We start from the raw sequence: 12,488 nt of genomic DNA, 5'->3' as shown, positions 1-12,488 counted from the left end.
GGCACAGGGATCACAGGTTCCTCCTTGGAGAAGGAGATAATTCCATTTGGTTCCCACCATCCCCCTGCCCTTCCACAGGAGATGATTCCCAGCTCTGGGATCCCAGAGATTGCCCAGGTGTGACAGGACAGGTGATGGGCACTGCTGGGCACTTCCAAGTGATCCCAGCTGGAATTTGGGCACAGGGATCACAGGTTCCTCCTTGGAGAAGGAGATAATTCCATTTGGTTCCCACCATCCCTCTGCCCTTCCCCAGGAGATGATTCCCAGGAGATTCCCAGCTCTGGGATCCCAGAGATTGCCCAGGTGTGACAGCTGGCCAGGTGATGGCCACTTCCAAGTGATCCCAGCTGGAATTTGGGCATGGGGAACCATCTGGGGAGGGCTCACAGGTTCCTCCTTGGAGAAGGAGACACTTCCATTTGGTTCCCACCATCCCTCTGCCCTTCCCCAGGAGATTCCCAAGACTCCAGACCACGCTCCCTCCCGCACCTTTTACCTGTACACGGTGAACGTGATGGCCGCTGCTCGGATGCTGCTCCACAGGTGCTACAAGGTGAGTCCCCAGGACCTTCTGGGCCCCCAGGACCACAGATGGTCCTCTATCCATGCAGGAATTCCCAGGGAATCCCTGGGAACCATTGCAGCTCCCATGTCCAGGTGTCACCCTCCTGGTGGCACAGGGGTGGCAGCAGCACTGTCCCCCCTGTGTCGCCCTGTCGGGTTTTTGGGAGCGGAGGGTCCCTTGGTGCCCCCCCAGGGTTGGGGTCTCACCTGGTTCTTGTCCTTCTGGAGCTCCTTCCTGCTTCATGGTTCAGGTGTCACAGCCCCCTCCCTGGGGGTGGCACAGGGGTGGCAGTGGCTGTGCCCGTGTCCCACCACGGGGTTCTTCAGTGCTCCCCAGCACGTGCTGGGTACTCACCTGTTCCTCACCTGTTCCTCACCTGTTCCTCACCTGTTCCTCACCTGTTCTTCACCTGTTCCTCACCTGTTCCTCACCTGTTCCTCACCTGTTCTTCACCTGTTCCTCACCTGTTCCTCACCTGTTCTTCCCCTGTTCCTCACCTGTTCTTCCCCTGTTCCTCCCCGTTCTTCACCTGTTCTTCCCTTGTTCCTCACCTGTTCCTTCACCTGTTCCTTCCCCTGTTCCTTCCCCTGTTCCTTCCCCTGTTCTTCACCTGTTCTTCCCCTGTTCTTCACCTGTTCCTCCCCTGTTCCTCACCTGTTCCTTCACCTGTTCTTCACCTGTTCCTCACCTGTTCCTTCACCTGTTCTTCACCTGTTCCTCACCTGTTCCTCCCCCAGAGCGTGGCCAACCTGATGGAACGAAGGCACCATGAGATGCGGGAGAACAAGTGAGCTCCGCGGGCCGGGGGTGGTGGCCACCAGCGCCACGGGGGTGGCCACCAGAGCCCCCAGCGCCACGTCCCAAGTGCCCACCGCTCCCTTCTAGGAGGCTCCTGGAGAAGTCCCAGCGCGTGGAAGCCATCCTGGCCTCCATGCAGGCCACGGGGGCCGAGGCGGCGCAGCTGCACGAGGTGGAGGAGATGATCACGGGTCCCGAGAGGCAGCAGCTGGAGAACCTCAAACGCAACGTCAACAAGTGAGGAGCGGGGTTGGGGACCTCGTGGGGGTTTGGGGATGGGGGTTGGGGACCTCGTGGGGGGCTGCCCGTCCCTGTGTGTCCCCCAGGATGGACGCCAGTGAGAACCAGGTGGATGAGACCATCTTCGTGCTGGAGGCGTTCATCGAGAGCACCATGAAGAGGCCGTGAGGGAGCAGGACAGGGACAAGGACAGGGACAAGGACAAGGACAAGGACAGGGGTGTGGGTGGGGACAGGGGTGGGGACAGCGAGCAGATGCTTCTGCCCACCGTGCTTGTGCTGCTGAGGAGAATAAAGGAAGGGTTGGTGAAGCAGCTGCGTGTCAGCTGGGCACGGGGACATGGGGACACACAGGAACACGGGGACATGGGGACACACGGGGACACGGGGACACACAGGGAAACACGGGGACAGACAGGGACACACAGGGACACACAGGGGGACATGGGGACACACAGGGACACGGGGACACACGGGGACACACAGGGACACACAGGAACACGGGGACATGGGGACACACAGGGACACGGGGACAGACAGGGACACGGGGACACACAGGGACACAGGGACACACGGGGACACACAGGGACAGGGGGACACACAGGGACACGGGGACAGACAGGGACACGGGGACACACAGGGACACAGGGACACACGGGGACACGGGGACACGGACATGGGGACACACAGGGACACACAGGAACACACAGGAACACGGGGACATGGGGACACACAGGGACACACGGACACGGGGACACATGGGGACACGGAGTCACACAGGGACACAGGACATGGGGACACAGGGACAGACAGGGACATGGGGACACACAGGGACATGGGGACACACAGGGACACGGGGACAGACAGGGACACGGAGTTACACGGAGTCACACATGGACACGGGGACACGCAGGCACGGGGACGAAGAGGGACACAGGGTTTGGGGGGATTTTGGTTGGATTTTGGAGTGGATTTTGGGGGATTTTTATGGGATCTTTGGTGGGATTTTGGGGTCTCACCCCGTCCTTTCCGGGACCCCCCCGATCCCCCATCCCCCTGCGGCTGTTGGGGACGTTGGGGACATCTCGCGACAGCCGCTGCCGCTCCCCACGGCCGGGCCTGGCGACTATCGCGACATCCGCATCCGCCAATGGCGACACGCGACAGCCGCCCCTGCCCGGGATCCGCCCCCCAAAACCCTCCTGGGGACACCCCGGCGTCCCGTGTCCCCAAATCCCCCGGGCCCCCTGTCCCCCAAAACCCTCCTGGGGACACCCCGGGGTCCCGTGTCCCCAAATCCCCCGGGCCCCCTGTCCCCCAAAACCCTCCTGGGGACACCCCGGGGTCCCCTGTCCCCCAAAACCCTCCTGGGGACACCCCGGGGTCCCGTGTCCCCAAATCCCCCGGGCCCCCTGTCCCCCAAAACCCTCCTGGGGACACCCCGGGGTCCCCTGTCCCCCAAAACCCTCCTGGGGACACCCCGGGGTCCCCTGTCCCCCAAAACCCTCCTGGGGACACCCCGGGGTCCCGTGTCCCCAAATCCCCCGGGGCCCCTGTCCCCCAAAACCCTCCTGGGGACACCCCGGGGTCCCGTGTCCCCAAATCCCCCGGGCCCCCTGTCCCCCAAAACCCTCCTGGGGACACCCTGGGATCCCGTGTCCCCAAATCCCCCGGGCCCCTGTCCCCCAAAACCCTCCTGGGGACACCCCGGGGTCCCCTGTCCCCCAAAACCCTCCTGGGGACACCCCGGGGTCCCCTGTCCCCCAAAACCCTCCTGGGGACACCCCGGGGTCCCGTGTCCCCAAATCCCCCGGGGCCCCTGTCCCCCAAAACCCTCCTGGGGACACCCCGGGGTCCCCTGTCCCCAAAACCCTCCTGGGGACACCCCGGGGTCCCGTGTCCCCCAAGACCCTCCCGGTGCCACCTCTGTCCCCCCAGAGCCCCCCGGTCCCTGCCGTCCCCCCCGGGCTCGGCGGAGGCTCCGCAGCAGCTCCGGGGCTCGGAGCCCGCCCGGGGAGCGCCGGGTGCGGGGTCGGGCACCGGGGAGGGGAACCGGGGACACCGGGGACACCGGGGGGAACCTGGCAGGGCTGGGGAGGCGGGATTTGGGCACCGGGGGGGAACCGCGTGTGGGATTTGGGCACCGGGGGCACCCAGGGGGGCACCGGGTGAACCTGGCAGGGCTGGGGAGGGGGGATTTGGGCACCGGAGGGCACCGGGTATGGGGGATTTGGGCACCGGGTACGGGATTTGGGCACCGGAGGGCACCGGGTACGGGGGATTTGGGCACCGGCTACGGGATTTGGGCACCGGAGGGCACTGGGGAGGGTGGATTTGGGCACCGGGTACGGGATTTGGGCACCGGAGGGCACTGGGGAGGGGGGATTTGGGCACCGAGTGAGGGATTTGGGGCACCGGGTGAACCTGGCAGGGCTGGGGAGGGGGGATTTGGGCACCGGAGGGCACCGGGGATGGGGGATTTGGGCACCGGGTACGGGATTTGGGCACCGGAGGGCACCGGATATGGGGGATTTGGGCACCGGGTACGGGATTTGGGCACCGGAGGGCACTGGGGAGGGGGGATTTGGGCACCGGGTACGGGATTTGGGCACCGGAGGGCACTGGGGAGGGGGGATTTGGGCACCGAGTGAGGGATTTGGGGCACCGGGGGGAACCTGGCAGGGCTGGGGAGGGGGGATTTGGGCACAGCGGGCACAGCGCCAGTGTCACAATGTCCCCGTGCCAGTGTCCCAGTGATGTCCCCAGTGTCCCCGTGTCCCGGTGCCAATGTCCCCGTGTCCCGGTGTCCCCATGCCAGTGTCCCCGTGTCCCGGTGCCAATGTCCCCGTGTCCCGGTGCCCAGCGGGAGCAGCTGACCCGGGAGCAGGAGCAGCAGCTGGCACGGCAGCGGGCACAGCGCCAGTGTCCCAGTGTCACAATGTCTCGGTGCCAGTGTCCCAGTGATGTCCCCAGTGTCCCCGTGTCCCAGTGCCAATGTCCCCGTGTCCCAGTGTCCCCATGCCAGTGTCCCCGTGTCCCGGTGCCCAGCGGGAGCCGCTGGCACGGGAGCAGGAGCAGCAGCTGGCACGGCAGCGGGCACAGCGCGCCCACGCGGAGGCGCTGCCGGAGCAGATCCGGGAGTCGCGACAGCGGCGACAGTGCGACAGAGCCGCGGCCACGAGGAGGGACAACGGGAGCTGGCACGGGCGCGGGCACGGGCAGAGCGCCTGGCACGCGTGGGGCAGCAGAAACTGCAGCGCCTCAGGTGCGGGCTGGCGATGTCACCTCCTGTGCCACCCCCTGTGCCACCCCCTGTGCCACCACTGACCCTTCCTGCCACCTCCTGGCACCTCTTCTGTCACCTGTGCCACCTCCTGTGCCACCACTGTCCCTTCCTGCCACCTCCTGGCACCTCTTCTGTCACCTGTGCCACCTCCTGTGCCACCACTGACCCTTCCTGCCACCTCCTGGGACCTCTTCTGCCACCCCCTGTGCCACCCCCTGTGCCACCACTGACCCTTCCTGCCACCTCCTGGCACCTCTTCTGTCACCTGTGCCACCCCCTGTGCCACCCCCTGTGCCACCACTGTCCCTTCCTGCCACCCCCTGGGACCTCTTCTGTCACCTCCTGTGCCACCTCCTGTGCCACCACTGTCCCTTCCTGCCACCTCCTGGGTCCTCTTCTGTCACCTCCTGTGCCACCTCCTGTGCCACCACTGACCCTTCCTGCCACCTCCTGGCACCTCTTCTGTCACCTGTGCCACCCCCTGTGCCACCACTGTCCCTTCCTGCCACCTCCTGGGACCTCTTCTGCCACCCCCTGTGCCACCTCCTGTGCCACCACTGTCCCTTCCTGCCACCTCCTGGGACCTTCTGTCACCTCCTGTGCCACCTCCTGTGCCACCACTGTCCCTTCCTGCCACCTCCTGGGACCTCTTCTGCCACCCCCTGTGCCACCTCCTGTGCCACCACTGTCCCTTCATGCCACCCCCTGGGACCTCTTCTGTCACCTCTGCCACCCCCTGTGCCACCTCCTGTGCCACCACTGACCCTTCCTGCCACCTCCTGGGACCTCTTCTGTCACCTCCTGTGCCACCTCCTGTGCCACCACTGTCCCTTCCTGCCACCTCCTGGGACCTCTTCTGTCACCTCTGCCACCTCCTGGCACATTCTGGCCCCTCCTGTGTCACCTCCTGGCATCTCTTGTCACCTCCTGTGCCACCTCCTGGCACATCCTGGCCCCTCCTGTGTCACCTCCTGGCATCTCTTGTCACCTCCTGTGTCACCCCCGGCACCTCCTGGCACCGCTGATGCCCCCTCCGCTGTCACTCTGTGCCCCGCGGGGACACCGGGGTGCCCGACAGCTATTGTGCCCTGGTGGAGAAGGCGGCCTGGGGCACGGCCAGCGCTGCCCACCTCCTGATGCCACCCTGTCACCTCCCGGTGCCACCCTGGAGCCACCCTGTCACCTCCTGCTGCCACCCTGGAGCCACCCTGTCACCTCCTGCCACCACCCTCTCACCTCCTGGTGCCGCCCTGCTGCCACCCTGCCACCTCCTGCTGCCACCCTGGTGCCACCCTGCCACCTCCTGATGCCACCCTGTCACCTCCCGGTGCCACCCTGGAGCCACCCTGCCACCTCCTGCTGCCACCCTGGTGCCAGCCTGTCACCTCCCGGTGCCACCCTGTCACCTCCTAGTGCCACCCTGCCATCTCGTGCTGCCACCCTGGTGCCACCCTGTCACCTCCTGCTGCCACTCTGCCACCTCCTGGTTCCACCCTGCCACCTCCCGGTGCCACCCTGGTGCCACCCTGCCACCTCCCGGTGCCACCCTGGTGCCACCCTGCTGCCACCCTGGTGCCACCCTGCCACCTCCCGGTGCCACCCTGGTCCACCCTGGTGGCACCCTGTCACCTGTGCCACCCTGCCACCTCCTGGTTCCACCCTGCCACGTCCCGGTGCCACCCTGGTGCCACCCTGCCACCTCCTAGTGCCACCCTGCCACCTCCTGGTGTCACCCTGCCACCTCCTGGTGCCACCCTGGTGCCACCTCCTGATGCCACCCTGGTGTGACCCTGCCACCACCCTGTCACCTCCTGATGCCACCTTGGTGCCACCCCTGTCACCTCCTGCTGCCACCCTGGTGCCACCCTGCCACCACCCTGTCACCTCCTGCTGCCACCCTGCCACCTCCTGGTTCCACCCTGGTGCCACCCTGCTGCCACCCTGGTGCCACCCTGCCACCTCCCGGTGCCACCCTGGTGCCACCCTGTCACCTCCTGGTGCCCACCTCCTGATGCCACCCTGGTGCCACCCTGCCACCTCCCGGTGCCACCCTGGTGCCACCCTGGTGGCACCCTGTCACCTGTGCCACCCTGCCACCTCCTGATGCCACCCTGCCACCTCCCGGTGCCACCCTGGTGCCACCCTGCCACCTCCTAGTGCCACCCTGCCACCTCCTGGTGTCACCCTGCCACCTCCTGGTGCCACCCTGGTGCCACCTCCTGATGCCACCCTGGTGTGACCCTGCCACCACCCTGTCACCTCCTGATGCCACCCTGGTGTGACCCTGCCACCACCCTGTCACCTCCTGATGCCACCCTGGTGCCACCCTGTCACCTCCTGGTGCCACCCTGGTGCCACCCTGGTGCCACCTCCTGCTGCCAGCTGCCATTCCCCAGGGACCTGGGGGACATTTCTCCTTTTCCCATGGTTTGAGCCCATTTTTTACCCAATTTTTGCCCATTTTTCTCCCCATTTTAACCCTTTTTAATCCCTATTTTTACCCATTTTAACCCCTATTTTTTACCCAATTTTTACCCATTTTTCTCCCCATTTTAACCCTTTTTAATCCCTATTTTTACCCATTTTTTACCCATTTTTCTCCCCATTTTTACCCATTTTAACCCCTATTTTTACCCAATTTTTACCCATTTTTCTCCCCATTTTAACCCTTTTTAACCCCTATTTTTACCCAATTTTTACCCATTTTAACCCTTTTTAATCCCTATTTTTACCCAATTTTTACCCATTTTCTCGCCATTTTAACCCTTTTTAACCCCTATTTTTACCCAATTTTTACCCATTTTTCTCCCCATTTTAACCCTTTTTAACCCCTATTTTTACCCAATTTTTACCCATTTTAACCCTTTTTAATCCCTATTTTTACCCAATTTTTACCCATTTTTCTCCCCATTTTAACCCTTTTTAACCCCTATTTTTACCCAATTTTTACCCATTTTAACCCTTTTTAATCCCTATTTTTACCCAATTTTTACCCATTTTTCTCCCCATTTTAACCCTTTTTAACCCCTATTTTTACCCAATTTTTACCCATTTTAACCCTTTTTAATCCCTATTTTTACACAATTTTTACCCATTTTTCTCCCCATTTTAACCCTTTTAAATCCCTATTTTTACCTATTTTAACCCCTATTTTTTACCCAATTTTTACCCATTTTTCTCCCCATTTTAACCCTTTTTAATCCCTATTTTTACCCATTTTTTACCCATTTTTCTCCCCATTTTTACCCATTTTAACCCCTATTTTTACCCAATTTTTACCCATTTTTCTCCCCATTTTAACCCTTTTTAACCCCTATTTTTACCCAATTTTTACCCATTTTAACCCTTTTTAATCCCTATTTTTACCCAATTTTTACCCATTTTTCTCCCCATTTTAACCCTTTTTAACCCCTATTTTTACCCAATTTTTACCCATTTTTCTCCCCATTTTAACCCTTTTTAACCCCTATTTTTACCCAATTTTTACCCATTTTAACCCTTTTTAATCCCTATTTTTACCCAATTTTTACCCATTTTTCTCCCCATTTTAACCCTTTTTAACCCCTATTTTTACCCAATTTTTACCCATTTTAACCCTTTTTAATCCCTATTTTTACACAATTTTTACCCATTTTTCTCCCCATTTTAACCCTTTTAAATCCCTATTTTTACCTATTTTAACCCCTATTTTTTACCCAATTTTTACCCATTTTTCTCCCCATTTTAACCCTTTTTAATCCCTATTTTTACCCATTTTTTACCCATTTTTCTCCCCATTTTTACCCATTTTAACCCCTATTTTTACCCAATTTTTACCCATTTTTCTCCCCATTTTAACCCTTTTTAACCCCTATTTTTACCCAATTTTTACCCATTTTAACCCTTTTTAATCCCTATTTTTACCCAATTTTTACCCATTTTTCTCGCCATTTTAACCCTTTTTAACCCCTATTTTTACCCAATTTTTACCCATTTTAACCCTTTTTAACCCCTATTTTTACCCAATTTTTACCCATTTTTCTCCCCATTTTAACCCTTTTTAACCCCTATTTTTACCCAATTTTTACCCATTTTAACCCTTTTTAATCCCTATTTTTACCCAATTTTTGCCCATTTTTCTCCCCATTTTGACCCTTTTTAACCCCTATTTTTACCCAATTTTTACCCATTTTTCTCCCCATTTTAACCCTTTTTAACCCCTATTTTTACCCAATTTTTACCCATTTTAACCCTTTTTAATCCCTATTTTTACCCAATTTTTACCCATTTTTCTCCCCATTTTAACCCTTTTTAACCCCTATTTTTACCCAATTTTTACCCATTTTAACCCTTTTTAACCCCTATTTTTACCCAATTTTTACCCATTTTAACCCTTTTTAACCCCTATTTTTACCCATTTTTACCCATTTTTCTCCCCATTTTAACCCTTTTTAACCCCTATTTTTACCCAATTTTTACCCATTTTTCTCCCCATTTTAACCCTTTTTAACCCCTATTTTTACCCAATTTTTACCCATTTTTCTCCCCATTTTAACCCTTTTTAACCCCTATTTTTACCCAATTTTTACCCATTTTAACCCTTTTTAATCCCTATTTTTACCCAATTTTTACCCATTTTTCTCCCCATTTTAACCCTTTTTAACCCCTATTTTTACCCAATTTTTACCCATTTTAACCCTTTTTAACCCCTATTTTTACCCAATTTTTACCCATTTTAACCCTTTTTAACCCCTATTTTTACCCATTTTTACCCATTTTTCTCCCCATTTTAACCCTTTTTAACCCCTATTTTTACCCAATTTTTGCCCATTTTTCTCCCCATTTTAACCCTTTTTAACCCCTATTTTTACCCAATTTTTACCCATTTTTCTCCCCATTTTAACCCTTTTTAACCCCTATTTTTACCCATTTTTACCCATTTTTCTCCCCATTTTAACCCTTTTTAACCCCTATTTTTACCCAATTTTTACCCATTTTTCTCCCCATTTTAACCCTTTTTAACCCCTATTTTTACCCAATTTTTACCCATTTTTCTCCCCATTTTAACCCTTTTTAACCCCTATTTTTACCCAATTTTTACCCATTTTTCTCCCCATTTTTACCCATTTTAACCCCTATTTTTACCCAATTTTTACCCATTTTTCTCCCTATTTTAACCCTTTTTAATTCCATCGCGGCGGTGGCGGGGGGTGGGGGGAGGGCAGGGGGGTGCCGGGGTTTGGGGACACGGGGGGGGACCCGGGGGGGTCACAGGGTCACGGGGGGGTCACGGGGGGGTCACGGGGGGTCACGGGGGGACACGGGTGGGGACATGGGGTGGTCATGATGGGGTCATGGGGACACGGGGGGTCACGGGGGGGGTCACAGGGACACGGGGGGGTCACGGGGTGGTCATGGGGGGGGGACACGGGGACACGGGGGGGGTAACGGGGGAGTCACGGGGGGGGGTCATGGGGGGTCATGGGGACACGGGGGGGTCACGGGGGGACGTGGGGACATGGGGGTTGACATCGGGGGACATGGGGGGTCACAGTGACACGGGGGGGGTCATGGGGGGAGTCATGGGGACACGGGGGGGGACACGGGGGGGTCACGGGGGACACGGGTGGGACATGATGGGGACACGGGGGGACACGGAGGGGACATGGGGGACATGGGGGGGTCATGGGGGGGTCACAGGGACACGGGGGGGACAGGGGAGGGACGCGGGGGGGTCACGGGGGGGTCATGGGGGGACACGGGGGGGTCATGGGGGGGTCACAGTGACACGGGTGGGACAGGGGGGGGACATGGGGGGACACGGGGGCGTCATGGGGGGTCATGGGGGGTCATGGGGGGGTCATGGGGGACACGGGGGCGTCATGGGAGGGGACACGGGGGGGGTCATGGAGGGACATGGTGGGGGACATGGGGGGGTCACAGGGACACGGGTGGGTCACGGGGGACACGGGTGGGACATGATGGGGACACGGGGGGACACGGGGGTCATGGGGACACGGGGGGGACATGGGGGTGGTCATGGGGGGGGTCATGGGGGGGTCATGGGGGGGTCATGGGGGACACGGGTGGGTCATGATGGGGACACGGGGGGACACGGAGGGGACATGGGGGACGTGGGGACATGGGGGGGTCATGGGGGGGTCACAGGGACACGGGGGGGTCACGGGTGGGTCACGGGTGGGTCATGGGGGGGACACGGGGACATGGCGCGTCACGGGGGGATATGGAGGGTCATGGGGGACATGGGGGAGTCACGGGGGAGTCACGGGTGGGACATGATGGGGACATGGGGGTCCCGGGGGGGTCCCGGGGGGGTCCCGGGGGTCACGGGTGGGACATGATGGGGACATGGGGGGTCCCGGGGGGTCACGGGTGGGTCATGATGGGGACATGGGGGTCCCGGGGGTTCACGGGGGGGTCACGGGTGGGACATGATGGGGACATGGGGGGTCCCGGGGGTCCCGGGGGGTCCCGGGGGGGTCACGAGCTCTTCATCTGCAGGGTCTCGTAGGTCTCCTGGTGCTCGGAGCTGAGACCCTGCGGGGGGGTCCGGGAGGGTTTTGGGGTGTCTGGGGGGGTGTGGGGGGGGGTCTGTGCCGCCCCCGAGTGTCACCCCATCTGTGGTTCTCTGGAGGGAGGGGACACCCCAAATCCCAACCACCCCAAATCCCAGCCCGTAAATGGGGGGACACCCCAAATTTCACCCCATAAATGGGGGGTACACCCCAAATCTGACACCCATAAATGGGGGGACACCCCAAATCCCAACCACCCCAAATCCCAGCCCATAAATGTGGGGACACCCCAAATTTCACCCCATAAATGGGGGGAGACCCCAAATCTGACACCCATGAATGGGGGGAGACCCCAAATCTGACACCCATGAATGGGGGGGGACACCCCAAATTTCACCCCATAAATGGGGGGTACACCCCAAATCTGACACCCATAAATGGGGGGACACCCCAAATCCCAACCACCCCAAATCCCAGCCCATAAATGTGGGGACACCCCAAATTTCACCCCATAAATGGGGGGAGACCCCAAATCTGACACCCATGAATGGGGGGAGACCCCAAATCTGACACCCATGAATGGGGGGGGACACCCCAAATTTCACCCCATAAATGTGGGGAGACCCCAAATCCCAACCACCCCAAATCTCAGCCCGTAAATGGGGGGGACACCCCAAATCCCAACCACCCCAAATCTCACCCCATAAATGGGGGGACACCCCAAATTTCACCCCATTACTGGGGGGACACCCCAAACCCCAACCACCCCAAATCTCAGCCCATAAATGGGGGGGACACCCCAAATCTGACACCCATAAATGGCGGGACACCCCAAATTTCACCCCATAGATGGGGGGTACACCCCAAAGCTGACACCCATAAATGGGGGGACACCCCAAATCTGACACCCATAAATGGGGGGACAACCCAAATTTCACCCCATAGATGCGGGGGACACCCCAAATCTGACACCCATAAATGAGGGGACACCCCAAATTTCACCCCATAGATGCGGGGGACACCCCAAATCTGACACCCATAAATGAGGGGACACCCCAAATTTCACCCCATAGATGCGGGGG

The 12,488-nt window shown here is 58.5% G+C and overlaps 1 protein-coding gene across 1 annotated transcript; it reads left to right on the top strand.

The window, feature by feature from the left end:
• Positions 1-416: 416 nt before the first annotated feature.
• On the top strand, positions 417-1,825 carry LOC137466435 (DNA-directed RNA polymerase III subunit RPC3-like). The gene is made up of 4 exons (XM_068178159.1): positions 417-556; positions 1,306-1,355; positions 1,454-1,603; positions 1,693-1,825. The coding sequence occupies exons 1-4, from the start codon at positions 518-520 to the stop codon at positions 1,772-1,774; spliced, it is 321 nt and encodes a 106-aa protein (XP_068034260.1). The 5' UTR covers positions 417-517; the 3' UTR covers positions 1,775-1,825.
• Positions 1,826-12,488: the final 10,663 nt, after the last annotated feature.

Source organism: Anomalospiza imberbis, unplaced genomic scaffold (genome assembly GCF_031753505.1).
Source record: "Anomalospiza imberbis isolate Cuckoo-Finch-1a 21T00152 unplaced genomic scaffold, ASM3175350v1 scaffold_211, whole genome shotgun sequence".
Taxonomy (NCBI): domain Eukaryota; kingdom Metazoa; phylum Chordata; class Aves; order Passeriformes; family Viduidae; genus Anomalospiza; species Anomalospiza imberbis.
This window is presented reverse-complemented; position numbering and strand designations above follow the sequence as displayed.

Bases quoted from the DNA above. Each gene is read 5' to 3' on its own strand.
- LOC137466435 (XM_068178159.1), top strand. From the start codon at position 518: ATGGCCGCTGCTCGGATGCTGCTCCACAGGTGCTACAAG. The intron at 557-1,305 runs GTGAGTCCCCAG...TTCCTCCCCCAG, and splicing joins TGCTCCACAGGTGCTACAAG to AGCGTGGCCAACCTGATGGA. The intron at 1,604-1,692 runs GTGAGGAGCGGG...TGTGTCCCCCAG, and splicing joins CTCAAACGCAACGTCAACAA to GATGGACGCCAGTGAGAACC.